Source organism: Trachurus japonicus, chromosome 22 (assembly GCF_045865225.1).
Source record: "Trachurus japonicus isolate A0001 chromosome 22, Traja_1.0".
NCBI lineage: Eukaryota > Metazoa > Chordata > Actinopteri > Carangiformes > Carangidae > Trachurus > Trachurus japonicus.
Window position 1 is genome coordinate 30,634,449 of NC_140928.1, and position 20,949 is coordinate 30,655,397.

At 45.3% G+C, this 20,949-nt stretch overlaps 1 protein-coding gene across 1 annotated transcript in view; it reads left to right on the forward strand.

Moving 5' to 3' along the window:
* LOC146964489 (uncharacterized) overlaps window positions 1-17,713 on the forward strand; it is a 36,547-nt gene extending 18,834 nt beyond the window's left edge. The window contains exon 2 of the mRNA XM_085768126.1: window positions 17,366-17,713. Within this exon, the coding sequence (XP_085624252.1) occupies window positions 17,366-17,713 (348 nt within the window). The remainder of the gene's footprint in view (window positions 1-17,365) is intronic.
* The last annotated feature ends 3,236 nt before the right edge of the window (window positions 17,714-20,949 follow it).

The window sequence follows — 20,949 nt, forward strand, 5'->3', positions numbered from 1 at the left end:
TGTCTCAGTCTAAACAATTTTTGTAAGTAGTCATTGTTATCAGAGATTAGCGGGGCTAACGGTTAGCTACCTGTTTAACTCATTGAGTGCCATTGACGTCTATGGACGTCAATCAAAATCCAACGCTTGAGTGCCATTGACGTCCATAGACGTCAAATGCAGTTTTCTGCGGCTGGTAAATGGGGACGCTCTCGCGCTCACTGTGAGTGATTTTGGGGCTTCTGTGATGTGTAGAACGAAGAAGACTGTAGATCAGAGCAAGAAGTGAAGAAGAAGGAGAAGACGAGCGCGATCGGTACAGAGATAAAAAAGTCGGAAAAAGTTTCTATTTCTAGAGAAAAACGACGGGCAGAGCCTGGAACAAGTGTAACGTGGAGCTGGAGGAAAGCTTAGCCACGGTGCTATTAGCATAGCTCCAGCAGTGATCGGAGGAGGCAGGAAAGGTAAACTCATCAAGATGATCAGCACCGAAATGCCGAAGCGAAAGCGGATCGCGGAGTTAGTTTCACCAGTTGCTGTAAACCGGCGTGACGACGAACCGAGAGATCAGCGCGGTGCGTCGCTGCCGCGGCCGCGTCCAGCAAAGAGGCTGAAGACGCCACGACGTCTCCCTCCCTCCTTCAGAGACGATGCAGCAGGAGGAGAAGGAGGGGGGGAGAGGAGAGGGAGTGGAGGGGGAGGGGGAGGGGGGCGTAGGAGAGGCAGCAACAGCTCGTACTTGTTGTATTTTAGTTGTTGTTGTTGTTGTTTTGTTTTTTGTTTAGTCTTTTTTTTTTTTTGGGAGGGGGGGGGGGGGTGAAAAAAGCATGTGAAATGAAATTTTCAGATGTCTTACATATCTTTGAAGCCAAAATTAAAACGGATAAATCACTATTTTTCTTGAGAGACTCTCTTTCACAAAAATGCATTTTTCTCAGCTTTCTAGAAAAAAAGTGGTCTTTTTGGTGCAACCAGGCTCTATTCAGCTTAAGATAAATCAAGAATGGAACAAGGTACAAACAAATGGTTTTTTCCCTAGTTATATAGAGAGTCTCCTCTTTCCTTTGAGCTGTTTGGTGTTTTCAGAGTCATAGTACAAAATACTCTCTGGGTCTTGACATATTACTCAAAATGCCCCAAAACGCTGGCACCTGGCACTGACCATTTTATAAAAGGTCTGGCACTCAATGAGTTAACTTTAATAACTCAGTGACTCAATAAACGGTCCGTGAAAAAATATTTTCTCCAGCAGATATCTGAGTTACAACATGACTGAGCTAACAGTAGTAGTTTCATGTCGTGTCCGACAACGGGAGGGTTTTAACAGCTGACGTCCTGATGCTACCACCGTTAGCTTAGCTACCACCGTTAGCTTTGCTGCTGCCGTTAGCTTTGCTGCTGCCGTTAGCTGTCCCTGTCAGCTGCAGCCACTGACGCGACACCGTGATTCCCCCAATAAATACCACACATAGCGGCACAAAACACACACAGAGAGAAATAGTCATGTTTCTTCAAGCATTTCAGATGTGTCTAAACGGCGATCGAGCGTGACAACGGGTAATTTCATTTTCCACTTCGTTTTAAGCCCGCATCGGACCTCACTACATTTTGAGGGCTGATTTTAACTCATTGAGTGCCGCGCTCCTTTCCAAAGTTTTAGTCAAGTGTACCGGCAAATTAGACCATATTTGACTTTTTATTTTAGAGCCATAGTGTATTCTATATTATTGCCACCAACACATACTGTAGCTCATTTGAAAGGTTTAACTTTATCCTTCAAATGGCCACAAACCGTTTGTTTCTACGTGCCTCCATTCCTGAGAAAAGTCAAGCTAAACATGGCTGGGTTTCACCAAAATCCCTCCTTTTTTTCTAGAAAAGGAGATAGAGCGTCTTTTATGAAAGGTGCGCTGTTTGTGTCTGTCGCTCTTCTGACACTCGCATTTCTGGATCAAAGGGCTCGTATAAGATAAATATACACAACAATTGTTGTTCTATTCACAAAACCACCATCGGGGGCGGGGGGGGCGCCACTAAACAACAATAACACAGACGCACCGTGCCGTGTCACAGCCTCTCGCCGCGGAACGTGAGGCTCTGCCGGCCACAGCGGCTCGCGAACACCGGTCCCGCCGGTGGTCGCGGTCCGTCTGTGGTACGGGTCGGTGCCGGCGGTCTGCTTTGGTCCAGAGACCATCAGATTTTACCGCGGGAGGACTTTGGGGAGGACACGGTGTTGCTCCAGATGAAGACCGGGCGAGACAGTGGGCTGAGAGCTTCCTGGTTCAGCTCCCAGCTGCTGCAGCCTCGCGGGTGAGAGCAGAGCAGCAGCGGAGCAGCAGCGGAGCAGCAGCGGAGCAGCTGCGCTGCATCTGCATGCAGAACTCCGTTTGCAGAAGCTGAGTTATGATAAAAACTTCCAGATCATGAGCTGTCATGTGACTTTGATCGTCATCTATTTCAGTTCTCCTCGTCGTAGAGTCCCCAAATTTACATATAATGTGTATTAAAGTGTCTATTTTCATAATTAAAAAAAAAGCAAAAAACGAAAAATTTCGTTTTTGGCACTCAACGCATGGGAACGAAAAACGAGAAATTACGTGGTTGGCACTCAATGAGTTAAGGGCAAAATCGCACTTCCCCTTGCTTACTAGAGTAATGGGACACCCTACCCCTACACGTGAACGCGCAAAATGTAGGGTTAGGACAAATATTTAGGGTTAGGGGGAGCATTGGGACAGGGCCTAAGACTAAGTAGCGACTTTGATTATTGCTTCCCTGGACGCACCAGTAGCGCGAGCCTAGATCCGCCTGCAGCAGGACTGCGTTGTGCCAGTTCCTCTTATATCCTTATTGTAAGGGAAATTGTTACAAACTGACATCGGAGTGTGTGATTGTAAATGGCGAGACTTTGTGTTTGTTTATTTATTAAGCTTCCACTGACTGTATCACATCTTAAAACATGAAAAAAAAAAAAACGGAACCAAACACGCACATACACACACCCTAACCACCGCTCGGAGTAACACACATTTCCTTATGGAAATTAAAGCCTTGTCGGAATGGCAGGACGAAACTGTCGGAATGGCAGGACGTTTACATGTCGGAATGGTGGTATGTCTGAATGGTGACATGTCTGAATAGTAGAATGTCGGAATGGCGGTATGTCGGAGTGGCAGCATGTCGGAATGGCAGCATGTAACCGTTCTCAGACTCTTTCTGTCATCTCCCGCTTTGGACAAAGAGGGATTTCAAGACGCACCCATAGACTGTATAAAAAGACGCACCACGGTGATATGGGTGCAACAAAGTCCCTGTTAACAAAATCAACATCTAATCTGTCCCTTCAAATTAAAGTTAGTGACTGTTTGGAGCAGCAGCTGACAGTGACAGTTTCCTCATCACTAAACCTGAGCCATCAGATCTACTCACGTCGTGACGACGGGACAAAGTCTCTTATTGTAGCTATATTCTGTGTTTTTCCTCTCTTTAACCGTCTCTTTTGAGTTTTTGCGCGGTCAACCTGCATCTGGTGCGCATCTGCTGTTTCTCTCGCGCTCACTCTCTCACTCGCTCACTCTTGATCCGCATATGAATATTATATAAAAAAAAATAAAAAGGAAAACACACAGACGCGCAAATTGAAATGGCTACTGTAGTGTAGTCTAACAATTCAGTGACCTAGAGCTGTAGACCTGTAGATATCCCCAAAGAAATTTAAATCAAACGCAACTGGACTCGGTTATTTTGTCTAGGAAGACGTTTCACCTCTCATCTAAGAGGCTTTATCAGTTCATGTACGCAACTGATGAAGCCTCTTGGACCTGGACAAATGAGAATATTCACAGGCTTAGACGTTCTGTGTCCTGCACAATATGGCGGCCCCGCTGACGTATCGCCAGATATAGAACGCGGCATCTATGTTTATATATCTATGGTGCTGACAGTTTAGCCAGAAAAACTCTAGAATGTTTTTTTGCCTCTCTCCACTCTGGCTGACGATGTCACCACTCTAGCTCTGCTCGTTAGACGCAACACACACCCATTATAAAGCTGGATTTTGTCAAACAGCTTAGAATTTGAATGAAGTCTCTAGCAGAAAGTATGGTGAAGCTTTATTGGCTGAAAGAAGTAAGAAGATTTGAAGAGTTTGAAGACTGTTCCAATGCATTCTCTATGGGGAAAAAAAATCTGAAAAAGTTAAATATTTGAAAAAGTATGAAAAATTTGAACACATCCGATAAAGTCCAGAAAAAGCTGCACGTTTTGATATATGAATTGTTGAAATAGCACAAAGTATGAAGGACTAGAAGACCGTAAAAAGGTGGAAAGTAGTAAGAATATAAAAAGAGAATAAAGAAAATGGCCAAACAGAAGAACAATAGCCCGAAAACAATATGGCTGCTCTGACTGTCATCAACTCAGATGTGGAATGAAAAATAAATAAACAAATAAAACCTCAGTACCAGCAGCGGGGTGTGAATCCCTCCTCCTCTGCACCATGGACTGGTCAGATTACACTATCACATTATTCACATATAGAGACAGGAAGAAGAGAAGAGGCAAAGACTCAGTGACGGCTGGTATCAATGGGCTAGTGGGGCTAAGCCCTCCCTGCATTACACAACAAAAGATGAGGAAAAAATATTATATATAGCCTATATTATATTCTCTAAATAACATACAAAAGATTGTTCTAAGTCTTAGTAAAATCAGAACTGGCAACAATATTAAATAGTTTCAAGAAAAACACAGGATATCTCTAAATGGGCTAATTTTAATCAGCCCCAGCTCACCGAGTCTGCTCTCATTCATTTTCCGACTGTGGATGATTGACAGGTGCCATGTCCCGCCCTCGCCATTGACCGACTGTTGGGGCTAATTTCATTCAGCCCACAGGCCGATCGGTTCTGACCAATCAGCAGCGGGCTGACACAGGGTCAATGATTGACAGGCGCCATGTCCCGCCCCCTTGGTTTACTTGTCATTGGGGCTAATTTCATTTAGCCCAACACCGCTGTTTTCAGACCAATGAGAGGAACCGGAGGAAAAGTAGTGTTGTTGTGGGAGGGAGAAGACAGAAAAAGTGGCGCTAGGCGCTAGCATCACAGGTAGCATATTACTTTACTGCTCTAAACTGTCTTTGCTAACATGAACGAAGTGGAGAATCTAGTTTCTAAACTCACTGGGAGCACCAGACTTAAATGACATGGCGATAACAGACCAGAAAGGCCGTCGATATAAGCTGCATATCGTCTTTTTTTTCTTTTCTTTTTTTTAAATTGAGCAACATCGTCGGGTGTGTGCGTGCGTACGTGTGTGTGTGTGTGTGTGTGTAAGTGTTTGTGTGTGTACGTGTGTGTGCGTGCGTGCGTGCGTGCGTACGTGTGTGTGTGTGTGTGTGTGTGCGTGCGTACGTACGTGTGTGTGTGTGCGTGCGAGAGAGAGAGAGAGATTGACTGTGTGTGTATGTGTGAGATAACCAGGTGAAGTTTTTATTTTTTATTTTTTTCTTTGGACTAGACCCTTCTACTTAATGCAGTGTGTAGGCCTAGTTAGTTGCTATACTTTTGTGAGATGGGATAACCCTAACTTTTAGCTGTGTTAAAGCAGAAGTAAGTGGTCCGGTCGTTTTCGCTAATGCTGCGTTCCAGGCAGGCTTTTGAAATCGTAAATTACAGCTTCAAGTCACAACTTACGACTTTGTAGCGTTCCAGGCAACCCACTCGTGTTTTTCCGACCTGTTTTACCGGTGAAAGTCACTATAACGGCCACTCGTAACTTCCGACCGGTGAACTCGTACCAGATCGAACTGGTACCACTTCACGGTCGGAAAAATACGAGTTTCCTTGAACACACCATAACAGTCCTCGTCCCTACGTCGCCACATTCACGGCGTCCCTTGGCTGCACACACAGCCCTGCATGCCGTTCTCTCTCCTCATTGGATAAAAACTGTAGGATACGATAAATGTTTTCTCCTCGGCTCAGAGCAGAGCAGAGTGACTGACAGACCCGTGTTTCGGTCCAAACACTCTATGTAAGTGATTGCTGTTGGAAGATATAACTATTTAAGACTTATATTAACTCATTGAGTGCCAACCACGTAATTTCTCGTTTTTCGTTCCCATGCGTTGAGTGCCAAAAACGAAATTTTTCGTTTTTTGCTTTTTTTTTAAATTATGAAAATAGACACTTTAATACACATTATATGTGATTTCGGGGACTCTACGACGAGGAGAACTGAAATAGATGACGATCAAAGTCACATGACAGCTCATGATCTGGAAGTTTTTATCATAACTCAGCTTCTGCAAACGGAGTTCTGCATGTGGATGCAGCAGCTGCTCCGCTGCTGCTCCGCTCTCACCCGCGAGGCTGCAGCAGCTGGGAGCTGAACCAGGAAGCTCTCAGCCCACTGTCCCGCCCGGTCTTCATCTGGAGCAACACCGTGTCCTCCCCAAAGTCCTCCCGCGGTAAAATCTGATGGTCTCTGGACCAAAGCAGACCGGCACCACCGACCCGTACCACAGACGGACCGCGACCACCGGCGGGACCGGTGTTCGCGAGCCGCTGTGGCCGGCAGAGCCTCACGTTCCGCGGCGAGAGGCTGTGACACGGCACGGTGCGTCTGTGTTATTGCTGTTTAGTGGCGCCCCCCCCGCCCCCGATGGTGGTTTTGTGAATAGAACAACAATTGTTGTGTATATTTATCTTATACGAGCCCTTTGATCCAGAAATGCGAGTGTCTGAAGAGCGACAGACACAAACAGCGCACCTTTCATAAAAGACGCTCTATCTCCTTTTCTAGAAAAAAAGGAGGGATTTTGGTGAAACCCAGCCATGTTTAGCTTGACTTTTCTCAGGAACGGAGGCACGTAGAAACAAACGGTTTGTGGCCATTTGAAGGATAAAGTTAAACCTTTCAAATGAGCTACAGTATGTGTTGGTGGCAATAATATAGAATACACTATGGCTCTAAAATAAAAAGTCAAATATGGTCTAATTTGCCGGTACACTTGACTAAAACTTTGGAAAGGAGCGCGGCACTCAATGAGTTAACACAAATATATCACTTACTGCTTTAACCATTTAATGGGTATAATTTATTTATTAGCCCACCCAACTAATTTGACCACCAGCCGCCACTGCAAAGACTGATATTTAAGACAGTGAAAACGTAGTACTTTCCACTGCTGGTTTATGCTTTAAATCACTGTGCTGCAGAAATGATGGGCAAGATTAATGCAATTAGACAGACTGGCTCAGCTGCTAACCAGCTATTGATCGCTGAGAGCCAGTAACGAGGCCCTTTTCACTTCTATGAGGTAACAGTGCAATGCTAAATGTCAGAGAAATGTCAAAGCCTTCTGGGCTCGGAGTAAAAAGCATGGCTCAGGGGCCGGCCAGGAGTTAAAGCAGATAACAGCGGCACGGCCGTTTCGGCTAATGCTGTGTTCAAGGCAGGCTTTTGAAACCGTAAGTTACAGCTTCAAGTCACAACTACGACTTGGTAGCGTTCCAGGTAACCCGTAGCTCGTGTTTTTACCGTCCTGTTGTCTGTGAAAGTTCCCTATAACGGCCACTCGTAACTTCCGACCCGTGAACTCGTACCAGATCGAACTGGTATGACTTCACAGGAAGGAAAAACACAAAGTACGAGTTTCCTTGAACGCACCATGAGTTAGCAGCCCCCGCCCTTGTCAGGCATCAATTGGTCCTCGTGCTACGTCACCACATTCACGCGCATCCCTTGGTTGCACACACAGCCCTTCATGCCGTTCTCTCCCCTCATTGGATAACACTTGTATCCCACAAGGAAAATTTTCTCCTCGGGTTACAGCAGAGCAGAGTGACGGAGAGACTCGTGTTTAGGCTGAAATACTTCATGTAAGTGATTGCTGACGGAAAATAGGACTATTTAGGACTTATATTAACAAAAACATTCCACTGATATCTGCTTTAACCGTTACTGCAGCACGGTACAGCTTCCATTGTCAACGTCTCTCCCTCTGCTGAGGCAGAAAAGGCCAGCGGATATCCAGGTTGGATATTTAGCGCGGCTTGGGAAATCTGTCCTGAGGCCAGCTGGCAAAGATGCAACCATGGATTCATTGACAGGTTCATACTGTATCACAGAGGCAATTATCACCAGACACAACAGGCATGAGCCCTGTAAAGCTTTAGATGCTACACTGGTCTCAGGAAACTTCAAATGAGGGTGATGTAAAGTTGAGAAAAAAATGTATGAGCATTGTGTTGTCCCATTAATTCACATTTTCATCCTCAGGTCTCACATCAGAGGAAACATGATGGAAGCAGATGAAATGCATTAGAAACATGGGGCAGCTGCAGGATGTCATTTTTGTTTTCCAATTACAGCAAAGAAATCCATGCACAAAGAAAATAAAAGCAGTAACATAAACTATGAAATTATCATATAAATGGCCATAGACTTCACATAGCATCTGTGACATCACCAACATGTTTCTGAAGCTCAGAGTGAGCTGTTTCATGGTTGCCATCTTGGCAGTGTCCGACTCCACTCCCTTACTCCAAGATAATCTAAACAGAACTAGACAAAGAGAAGGGGCCTGTATGCAGCTTCTCTAGGCAATTGAACAAGGTCAACTGGACTTAGCTTTTGTCTTTGAAGACGTCTGACTAGCCAATCTAGTCTACACGATCTGATGTAGCCACGTCTTCAAGACAAAAGCTGTTTTTAATGTAATGCTAATGTTAGCAACTAGTGCATGTTCTCCCACCTGCCACACAATGAATGAGGCCAAACCCTTGATTAGTGTAAATAATAATAATAAATAAAATAATGTTCATGTCTGCTGTAAAGTTGGATATTTCAACATGGGAGTCTATGGGGACTGACTCACTGTTGGAGACACACTGTAGTGGTCAGAGGAGGGACTGCAGCTGCTGGTTCTTCAGAGTTGATATTCCACGTTTCAACCCCATAGTTTGCTCGGTTAAATCGAGTGGTTACAATACATTGCCACACCTCCCAACCAATCAAAAAAAAAACCTTTTCAGATCAGTGTTGCATGCATTATGGTTGTATCTGCTAGGGATGCAACGGTTCTCGGTAAAATACAGAACCGTTCGGTACGCTCTTGGACCGCGGTATTTCAGATTCAGCTTGCATCAGCTCTTACTGCTTTAAGGCGGGCTTACACTGTACGATTTTGCCACGATTTTCTCGTCCCAGACGAGTCGCAGCCTAATTTGCATAATCTTAGAGGGATCGCGGGGTCATGAGCATAATCGGGACGTATGGTTAGTGAGGCTCTGCGTCACATCCCAACGTCCTAAAGATGAGTCGCCGACCTCCCGACAAATTTCTGACATGCCAGAAAATTTCTCGTCGTGACGGGCAATGTATGGGGTCCCATGTCATGTCAAGTTTTTACCATGACAGATTGTTTTAGCACAGAGCACAGAGCCTTAATGAACCTGAATGTGATGCTGAACTTCGTCAGATGGAGTGAGAACGGGCAGACAGAGAGAGGAGGGACAGGGGAGTGACAAGCTGAAGTTAGACCACAGCTGTAGCTGTGACAGACAGGGTGACGGGGTGATGATCAGTAATGCAGCGCAGTCCATGATGGAAGATCAGCCCGACAAATGTACACACACTATCAATTGAGGACGATTATTTTTTCTTGCCGTTATAGTATAAAATAGCAAGCCTACACCAGCCACGTCCACTGTGCTCTGGCTCAGCTCAGCTGACCTGATCAGCTGAACTTTCAAACAAAGTGCAGGCTAGAGAGAGAACTAGCGAGGCTCCTCTGACAGCTGCAGGTGAGCCGCAGGTGAGCTACACGTCAGCTGGCTGGAGAGCGCAGCGCCTCTCTCTCTCTCTCTCTCTCTCTCTCTCTGCAGTGGCCTTGGAGGTGATGCACGCTGTCTGTGTGTTTGTCGGTCTGATCCACCATGGACTCTGCTATATAGGAACAAACATCAGAACCAATGTCAATTTGAGGTTTACAATTGAGCAATTATAGAGCAGCACAAATCTCAGTGGCATCGCAGGGTAATCGTGGTGGAGAGCAATCGTAGAATGACGTGCAATTAGTGGGGGTCTGAGACTGATCTGAGACGTAGGACTGAAGGGGGAAGCTCGTGCAGTTTGAGATGTGAACAGACGAATAGTCGTGCAGCGTTAGCCCGTCTTTACAGGCAGCTGTGCTGTGTATGTGTGTGCCTGGCTGTTTAAGGCGAAAGCCCGCCCCCGCGAGGAGTTGATGTCCAATCACTGTTGAGCCTCCACATACTCACAGCCCCCCCCCCGCAACTGAAGGTGCAACTCACACACAGAGGAGTGGAAAAAAGAAAAGAAAACAAACAGGGGGCAGCATGAGCGGTCGCTGATCCTGATCACGGGGAAAATTAATTAGTTATTAGCGCGATTTAGCACATTTAGCTTTTATTAGAGTTCCAGCACAACTCTGTCCATGCGCACTGCATGTGTGTGATCGCGTGACCGCGTGCCCGCGCGCGATAGAAAGACGATGTCCAGCAGGAGGAGTTGACTGACAGGGATGAGAGGTAGTGAAAGGCTGTTTAAAAAAACCACAATAGACTAACTCCTTCTTTCCCAGTGAGAGACTGTGGCTGCCAGCATAGTGACGGTATTCCATGACGGCAATATAGCGCAATCTCTGTTTGGCTTCAGAGTGTTGTTCACCATGAAAGACTAAAGGAGTGTGCAGAGGGAGGAGGAGCTAGGGGGATGCAACGAACTAGGGGCTGTTCACAGACAGTTCAGGGGTCCGTTTCAGAAAGCAAGATTAGTGGAAACTCTGAGTATGTTGAGCCTGAGATAAGGGAAACTCAGAGTTTTCCGTTTCAGAGAGCAGGATCAGCGTAATGCTGAGTCAGTCGCTACGGCAACATGTGCTGTGAAGCAAACCTGCTCCCTGGCTTCTTGTGCTCACGGTGAACGCGCCTCCCTCAGGCTCAACATACTCTGGGTTGATTGAACTATTTCTGATCAGCTGTTCTGAAACCGAAAACTCAAGAGTTTTCCAGCTCAGGCTCAATCAACCCTGAGCTCAGGATTTGACTCAGAGTTTGTTGAGCCTGCTTCCTGAAACGGACCCCGTGTGTGTGTGTGTGTGTGTGTGTGTGTGTGTGTGTGTGTGTGTGTGTGTGTGTGAGTGTGAGAGAGAGGGGAGCTCTACAAGGAAATACTATAAATAGTAGTAGCCTAATATTAGAAATAATATAAATTTTAAACATTATTTTCGGAGAAAAAAAAAGTTCTCTGCACAAAACACATACCGAAACCGTACCGAGAACCGTGGCCAAAAACCGAGGTCCGTATCGTACCGTGGGCTACCTGTACCGTTGCACCCCTAGTATCTGCTGAACACTGTAGTCCTGCCTCAATAAAACCTCATGAACATTTATGTAACACACCTACCATCAGTGACACATTGTGACCTGCTCCATGGCTAACAAGAACAATCTCTGTTTTAAATGTACTGCCCAGGTATCAACATAAAAATTAAATTTATAAAAGTCACATGTCCATAAATGTTACATTGGAGCTCAGGATTATTATTGTTGTCTTCATCACAGAGACATTCGTTTGTCTTCTTCACCATTATCCCCTGGGATGAAAGAGAAAACACATTTTTTACTTGTATTTGACAGCCAAATAAACTTTGCTCCAAACATGCACGCTCTGACTGTGTGCGAGGGCTTTGACAGATGATCGTGTTGACACTTTTACAGCCGAGATTAAATATGGACCCAGCAGCGTTGCTTTGTCATCACGCTGAGGATTGTGCCAGACGGTGCACATTTGTGAGGATGGATGCTGAGCTGAGACAATCAGACACAGAGACCAGTGTTGAGCTGACAGCAGGAGAAATACTCCTCACTTTAGCTATTAGGGCCTCTGCTGTTTGTAAGACAAACAGACAGACCATCAGCTAAACAACCAGGGAATTAGTTGTAGGTGTCCCTGATCCTCAGAGAATGATCATTGATGATTTTTACTAGGGGTGTGCATTGGCACTGCCCTCACGATTCAATTCGATTACGTATCAGCAGGTAACGATTCGATTCGATTCGATTCGATTCTCCGATGCATTGCGATGCATTGCAATGCATCAAAATTCTACTGCACTCAACACTGCAAATTTTTCATCAGTCATGAGATATTGAACACGAGATTTAATTGGCTGCTATGTGTGTATTATCACTCTCCTGTATCTTTGACATAAATGTCATAAAATAAAATAAAATTGAATGGTATTGGATATGGCATTTAAATCACTTCTAGGGCTGCCCCCAAAAATTAGCCTTGGTCGATTGGTCGCAGGAAAAAACAAACAAACCTTTGGAGCCGTGTCTCAAAATCAATATGAAAGACTATAGGGCTTTTATTTTGAAGGGCAAGATACAGGAAGTCGTGACACTTTTTGTTGTTGTTGTTTTTTTACACGGCACGGAGGTCTCTCTCTCTCTCTCTCTGCATCAGAGACCCCCCAGCCTGAGCTCAGTCCCTCCCCCTCCTCTACTGTGTTTATTGGTGATAACGGGCATACTGCCTGTAGTAACGGTAAAACCCGACCGGCTTGTTGAATCTCGGACCCAACACAGCCAGACTCATGAGCGTTAATTAATTAATTCTCAACCCGACTGCGGGTGAAAAAAAAAAAAAAGGAAAAAGAAAGCCAGCGGCAACACTGCTACTGCTGCCGCTTAGCAGCTACATGCTGCACATGTCATTGCTCCGTAAATGCCCCCGGAGGTAATTGTAACTTCCCAACTTTATTTGAGGCCAGAAAATAAACAGTGACATAGTCGATTATGGCACGTTGCCGCATCGATGCTGAATCGTGCATGTCCCGCATTGCAATGCATCGCCGAATCGATTATTGTTGACACCCCTAATTTTTACTGACCCCCTGATGTTTTCTCTACAGCCATCAGCAGGGAAACTCAAATCTTATGCTCAGTTACTTGTAGAGTTGACTGAGGAGATTCATGCTCCCATAGGATGAACTCTTACGTGTCAGAGTAGGTTTGAAGACAGTATGGGTTGGTAAAGTAAGTCACCAATTCTTGAGTCTGTGTCGTTCTCAAGTCCCCATGTGTTTGAGTCAAAGTCGAAATCTGTGTCAGCAAAGAGTCGTGCCATCATACATAACTGTTATACAGTGGTACAGTATGTTCTTCATTATACCACAAAGATTGTAAATTTGGTAAGTTGAGCTTAATGAATGAATGAGTGCTGATGCTGTCGTGAGTGCTACCTGAAAGTGCAAGCTTTTTTTTGCGCTATGTGGAGGTCTAAGCCCCGCCAGCAGTGAGTAACTGTTTGATAAACAAAGACGTTGAACTTTGAACCTGCTCTGAGCAAAGAATCCAGATGAGAAGGAGGAGGGTAAACAATGAAATGACAAACTCGCTCTCTCCTCTGTGGCAGCAGTCATGGTGCCCTTGAGCAAGGCAGTACCGATGCAGCAGCACATTAAGCGGCAGTAATGGACTGAGGTTGTTCTGATCAACCACCAGTCTCAGTCTGATGAACTGGAAGCAGAATGAAGACATACAATAAAGGTTAATTAAACCTCCAGAGAAGATGATGGAGCCATTACATCACATACAATAAGACCATCTATTGATCACACAGCTCTGTCATACCACCGCATGTGTGTGCGTGGTTTACAGGCTGGCCTCGTTAGGCAACAACCTTCCAGTTCCTTGGCGTGTGGGACGGCGAGTAAAAATGTTCCCATAATAACCTTTAAATCAGCCCACAGCCTCTCGTCTCACAGTCAATAAGTTACATTATCTCCTCTGCCTCTATCCACATCGTCACTAGTCTACACCTCTGAATATGTTGTCTTCAGAGTGTCGAATCCAGCGAGCTAGTGTTCACCTGAGCCAATGTCCATCCATCTAATAAAGTTGGAAGATGTTTGGATACTTACTAATTCCAACTGTATGTTTCAATCAAGTCTCAGCCCCCACCTTTGTTGGTGAGGTCATTAGGAGGAGCCGTGAGGAACTCTCTTACTGGCTCTTGTTGGGGGCACTGTCACAACCAGAGAAACAGATTCAGAGTTTTGGCTGTGAACGGGACTAGACACAGAATTACATTAAATCATGGAGACAGATGATCAAATAATTAAATATAATGATCAAATGAACACACAACATTGACATATGTTTTAGTTCATGAATGATCTTCAACACAACAGGAGGCTTTGTGAGAGCTTGCGTCCTTTTGTACGAAGGAGTATTAGGGCCAGCCAAAAAAAAAGGGAAAAAAATCTGGCACAAGAAAAAAAAAAAAAAGCCAGGCAAAAAGGAAAAAGGCAGAAAAAAAACCCCTGCAGGGGCTTGACCACAGTACCACAACCAACTTATGGCACTTCAGTGTTTCCTCCAGGATTTTTTTAAAGAGTGGCGGCGAGGGTGGTCTGATCGGGGGGGGGGGTGCGCGCGAGACCGGATCGTCGACTAGTCGCTGATATGACATCATTCATATTTTTCCCATCATAACTAAAATCCCAGGAGGAGGGAAATGCTCTGCAACAATCTGTATTCACTGACTGACAGCTCACGCACAGAAATTAGTCCACAGAACAGCAGCTTTATAAACAACAAACTGTAAATCAGTTTGTTTTTTTGTAACATATACAGGTGCAAAAGAAAATACTGTAGCTACTGTTCATTAAACAATTAGGGAGGAAAACGACACACAGGCCTCGTCACCATCACAGTCCTGCTCAGTCACAGTTTTACTCACAGTTTTAGTTTTTCCTGGTTGGTTGCTGCTGTTGTTGTTGTGCGCGACGTAAAGCTGTCGATATGAGCGGAGTTTTTTTATTTTTATTTTTAATTGCCGGCAGCCCGGACACACTGCCCGCGGAAGCGGCAGCTTCTCCTGCTCTCTCTCTCCACGCCGGTCAAACATCGACCCGTCTGTAGGCTACTCGGTTTTCCACACACACAGGTCTGTCTCTAGCGCTGTATGTAGCCTATGGATGTGTCTTGTGTGCAGAACTGACAAATATTTATAGACGGACAAGCAAACTTAATCATCATTTATTTTATTTTGAAAATTGACCGGATTCTCTCGCCTTTTCTGTGCCTGACTTCCTGTCTGGTACGCGCTCGTTCTATCCAGCTTGACGGCGCTCGTATTTTTTTCATTCAGCGCACTCAGCTGTTGTTTCAAGCAGCTACTCTTGTAGCCTACTACCACATGATCAGCGACTAGTCGACGTCAAGCTCAAAACGTCATTGTGGAGCAGTGGACTAGTCTGTGCAACCCCTAGTGGAAAACCTGCTTTACATTGTTTTAACATTAAAAAAAAAAAAAAAAATCATCATTCTGAAGGTGTGGTGGCTTTTATTTTGCCGTGGCGGTGCGCCACGATCAATTACATGTAGCGGAAACCCTGCACTTTTCTACTAGCGCGGTACGGCACGGCACGCTTTTTTTTGCTTTTCCACTAGCCGCTAGTACTGTACCTGGTACCAGATACTATTTTAGTACCAGCTTGGCCCTGGTTCCAAACGAGCCGAAGTGATACTAAAACGTGACGTCAGCCGACTGCCTTCCACTAATTGGGCAGAGCGTTGTCGCGAGTGCGACATCCGACATGAGAATCAAACTCGGAAATTTCAAAAACACAGCGGTAACAGTGACCACTTATCTGTACCCAGACTGTTATTCTTTCACCCGAGTTAAATGATGCTGTGTGGAAAACAACGCTGCGGTCCGTAATCGAGGAACAGATGAAAGAGTTAATATTTTTATGCCTGCCTTTTTTTTTTTCTTGTGCCGGATTTTTTTTTTTTTTTTTTTTTTGGCTGGCCCTAATACTCCTTTGTACTTTTGAGCCCCTGTTACTCAATTATATTATATAGTGCCCATTCTAAGGCGTGTTCCCCACTTTTCTGCACAATACAGCACTACTACTAACAACTCGTAAAAGACCAACACCACACATTTAGGCCCAGCTTCTATCTCACCCCTGTACACTCGGAACATCACCTGGGCCCTGCTGCTGAGATACACAACCTGCTGGGTTGGTTGTGGTATGTGTTATAGTTCTTTTCGGTTCTTATAATAAAATAACACTCTTGGATCAACATGTTGGCCGCAGTTTTACTTTACTGAGAACATTAAGAGATAATACCGATATCAGAGTATAATATTACGGTATCGCGGTATGTAATGGTGTGTTTAATTTATATTCAAAGTCGGAACTCGGAGCTTGAACAACACTGAGCGCTTTCCAGTTGAAAAACCAACAAGAAAGTCGGAAAAAAGGGCGATTAATAAAATGAAATGAAAATACAACGTTTATATACTTGTAGACGTAGGAAGTTAGAAGAAGGAGGAGTACCTGTGCGCTGCAGCCCCTCCACAGGTGGAGGTCGGTGCTCTCAGGAAGGACCAGCAATTTGAAGAAAGGAAAAAGGAGCCTGGAGCACATGAGTCACTGGTGATGCGACACTGTTTAATTAGTGCAAAAGAAGGACCAACGTTTCGACGTCGAATTAAACAGTGTTGCATCACCAGTGACTCGTGTGTTCCAGGCTCCTTTCTCCTTTCTTTAAACCAGCACTAAGTAACTTTTCAACCTTCATAAAATATTTTCATAACTTTTGTGATGATACATCGACTTACAACAAGTTGAATGACACCTCTGTCATGGCCTGAGGGGGTCTGTATCTCTTTCTCTGGCACTAAGCAGCTTCGAGGAGCATGGTAGGAACCCTGCTCTCACTTAAGTTTTACTTTCACTTTTGCGAGTCACAACAAGGAGGGAACAGGCAAAATGGCACTTTAGCAATGGATTATGTTTGTGTTTTCACTTTGAAATGATCCACTGGAAACAAAAACAGTTTTGATGTCTTCTGTTAATTTTAATGCAGGATATTTACAGGGCTTCACGCTAGTGTTCATGGGAAATGGAGTCTTCCTTCAGGCAAAACACTACCGCTTTGGTCCACAGGCGCCGCCAAACTCAACCAAAACTGAAAGTTCTTTAGTACTGCTTTAAGTAGGAACTTCCGACCCCTGAAAACACCTGAATGCATCATCAATGAGCTCATTCAGCTCTGGGCGCAGGAGAGCTGCTCCTCGAGGAGCTCCTATCTGTTGTATTGGAGAAGAGCTTCTGCGCATGTACAACTTATAATGAGAGTCTATTGGCAAATATTTCTGCCAAGATATTTATCCTGGAGACCATCCACAAACACCTGGAGACCCCAACACCATCGCCAGGCTCCTGTTCACGGACTTCTCTTCTGCATTCAACAAGTTAATAACCCGCTTTAATTTGGATCACCAGGTCATTAAGTGGGTTATTGACTTTTTAACCAACCGGTCTCAGAGGGTGTTTGTTAATGCATCCTACTCCGACATCCTCTACACCTCCACTGGCTCCCCCCAGGGCTGTGTCTTATCGCCCCTGCTCTACATCCTCTACACTGATGACTGCAGGTCCACTCAGCCAAACTGTCATCTGGTGAAATTCGCCAACGACACAGTCCTGCTCTCTCTGCTCTCTGTCCCTAACCTGCACCATGGCTCTGTACTTCAGGACTTTATCACCTGGTGTGAGGGCGCCTGTCTCCAGCTGAACTCAACCAAAACCAAAGAGGTGATCGTGACTGTAGTGTTTTGTGCAGGAGGCAAGAATCAGGCCGGGCATGGCTTCATAACACGTCTTTACTTCTAGACTTCCGGGCAACAGACTCACACACTACAGGTGCCGCTTGGGCTCAGTAAACACCTCAAAAGTGTTGGCCAACCAAAACATAACACAGCAACTGCCTTGCAGTAATAACCCACAATGTGATAACCTAAATTGTAAATCACTTCAATCTATTACATTCCTCCCCTTTTAGATTTTTATAACTTTAACCCTTGTAAGTTTAGGAATAATTAGCAACCACTAACCTGTGCAGTTAAATCTCACAATAACAAAATAAATATACTGCCCTTGAATTTTTTCAATCTTAGCATAATATGAACTTCCTACTATTAACATAAAATGTCTCTTGGCAGCTTACATTCACTGTGCAGATTTAATTACACTGTAATTTAGAGAGTCAGTCTTTGAGGAGGTACACGGACCCTCTCTGGGTACCGGCGTTTTTCAGGTGAGCTTTTGTTTGCTGTGTGTGATGATACAGGTGATGATGACACCTCAACAACCTGTTCAGTTGGTTCAGTGAGAACAGTAGGTGGTGTTAGCTTCACTGGTGCACTAGGCAAAACAGCTGGAAAAGCACAGTCCATAGTTATTGGTGGCACATTCTCAGCCACTGGTGAGGGCAAGCTCAGTGGAAGTGTCTCAACATTTCCTCGCCATGGCAACATGTGGTCCACATGCACTGTGCGCTGCCTCTGACCCTCTTGTATCAGGTATGTGACAGTTCCCAGTCTTTTAAGTACTTTTGCCTGAATCCATTTCTCCACTCCTCCCCTGAAATTTCGGATACGGACAGCATCTCCTTCCTGAAAGAAACAAAGTGATGAGCCACCACGGTCATGATGAAGTTTCTGTGTGGCTTGTTTCTCTTGAATCCGTCTGGCAAGCTCTGGCTTAAGCAAACTGAAACGGGTTCGGATCTGGCGTTTCAGAAATAACTCAGCCGGTGTCCGTCCAGTCACGGTATGGGGTGTACTGCGGTACATGAGCAGGAAATTTGCAAGTCTGTGACTGAGTGGCAAAGGAGCCTTTCCCTCTGCCTCCAACACATCCTTCATCAGCGCTCGTTTAAGAATTTGCACTGATCTCTCTGCAGCAGGATGGTACGCAGGTACAGCAGTGTGTTTGATACCGTTTCTCTCCAGAAACTGTGTAAACTCTCTCGACACCAGCTGCGGACCATTATCTGATACCAGCTCTTCCGGCAGTCCATATGCAGAGAACAGGCTGCGCAGCACTTGAATGGTGTTGTGAGAGGTGATGGAAGTCATGGGAAAAACTTCTAACCACTTTGAATGGCTATCGATGACCACCAGGAAATATTGCTTATCCTTTTCAGCGAAATCGATGTGAATCCTCTGCCACACTCTTTCCGGCCATCTCCAGTGGTGCAGCGGTGCGACTGCTGGCATTTTCTGGACAGCCTGGCAGATGGAGCAACCTTTCACCAGCTCTTCAATGTCTCCATCACAGCCAGGCCACCACATGTAGCTGCGGGCGAGAGCTTTCATGCGGCAGATACCTGTGTGCACATGATGAAGGTCTTCCAGTAGTCGTTGTCGATAACCTGGGGGTATGATGACTCGCTGGCCCCAAAGAACGCAGCCTTGTTCCGCCGACAACTCCTGTCTGCGTATGAAATAAGGCCGCAGTGCTTCATCCTGCACATGACTGGGCCATCCATTCATTGTGTAGCTCCACACTTTGTTCAGTACAGGATCTTTTAAAGTGTCTCTTTCAATGTCTTTAGCACACACTGGTAGTTCCTCCAAGTGTGAGAAGTAAAAAATACCTCCCTCTTCTCCTGTGTTGTCGACTGAGGCTCTGGGTAGGCGAGATAAAGCATCAGCGTTTGCATGATCAGCTGATCTCTTGTACTCAATATCATAGCTGTATGCCATGAGGATGAGAGCCCAGCGTTGCATCCTTAATGCTGCAAAAGTTGGAATAGCTGACTTTGGTCCCAGGATAGTTAACAGTGGTTTGTGATCTGTTATGAGTGTGAATTTCCTCCCATACAAATACTTATGGAATTTCTTTACTCCAAAGATGATGGCAAGTGCCTCCTTTTCGATTTGGGCGTATTTTCTTTCAGCCTCAGTTAAAGTCCTCGATGCAAAAGCCACGGGCCGTTCCTCTCCATTTTCCATGACATGAGATATTACAGCCCCTACTCCATAGGGTGACGCATCACATGCGATCCGGAGTGGCAAGCGTGTGTTGTAATGCACTAACACCTTATTCTGCTTTAATAGCTGCTTTGCATCTTCAAATGCCTTAGCACACTCAGAAGTCCAAACCCACTTAGCCTCCTTTCTCAACAGGTTGTGTAGAGGGTGAAGGATGGTGGAGGAGTTTTGCAGGAAACGGCTGTAGTAGTTAAGAAGACCTAAGAAGGACTTCAGCTCGGTGACATTTGTTGGCTCAGGCGCTTTGTTTATGGCTGCAACCTTTTCATCAGTGGGATGCAGGCCATCCTGATCAATGCGATGTCCCAGATACTCCACACTGCTCTGAAAAAACGGACATTTAGACAGTTTCACTCGGATACCATGTTTTTCCAGGCGTGTGAGTACTTCGTCCAGTCTTTGTAAGTGCTTCTCCTCCGATGAAGCAGTGATGAGAATATCATCCAAGAAACATGTCACATGGTCCAGTCCTTGTAAAATCTGGTCCATAACAGACTGAAAAATTGCAGGTGCGCTGGAAACACCATAGCTGAGACAATGAAATTTGTACAGGCCCTTATGAGTGTTGATCGTCAAGTAGTTCTCTGACTCTTCATCTAAAAGCAGCTGCTGGTAGGCATGAGAGAGGTCAAGCTTACTGAATGATGTTCCTCCTGCTAAGGTAGCGAACAAATCTTCTGTGTTAGGTAATGGGTATGTCTGCTCTTGCATACACTGATTTATACTAACCTTGTAGTCGCCACAAATCCTAATTGTTTTATCTGCTTTTGGCACAGTTACTATTGGAGAGGCCCACTCACTTTTCTCAGTCTTTGAAATCACTTTCATTTTCTCCAACCTGTCCAACTCCTTCTCTACAGCTTCCTTTAATGCGTAAGGAACTGGACGAGCTTTGCAGAGGATCGGTGTGGTGCCTGCTTTTATGCGGATTTTGGCTTTAAAACCCTCTATGCAGCCTTGGTTCTCAGAGAACACAGCCTGGTGGCGCTGTAACACCTCGTTGACTCTTGGGGTACACTCTGCCTGTGTTAGCACCCGGTGTACGGTGAAAATCTGTTTCCAGTTCAGTTG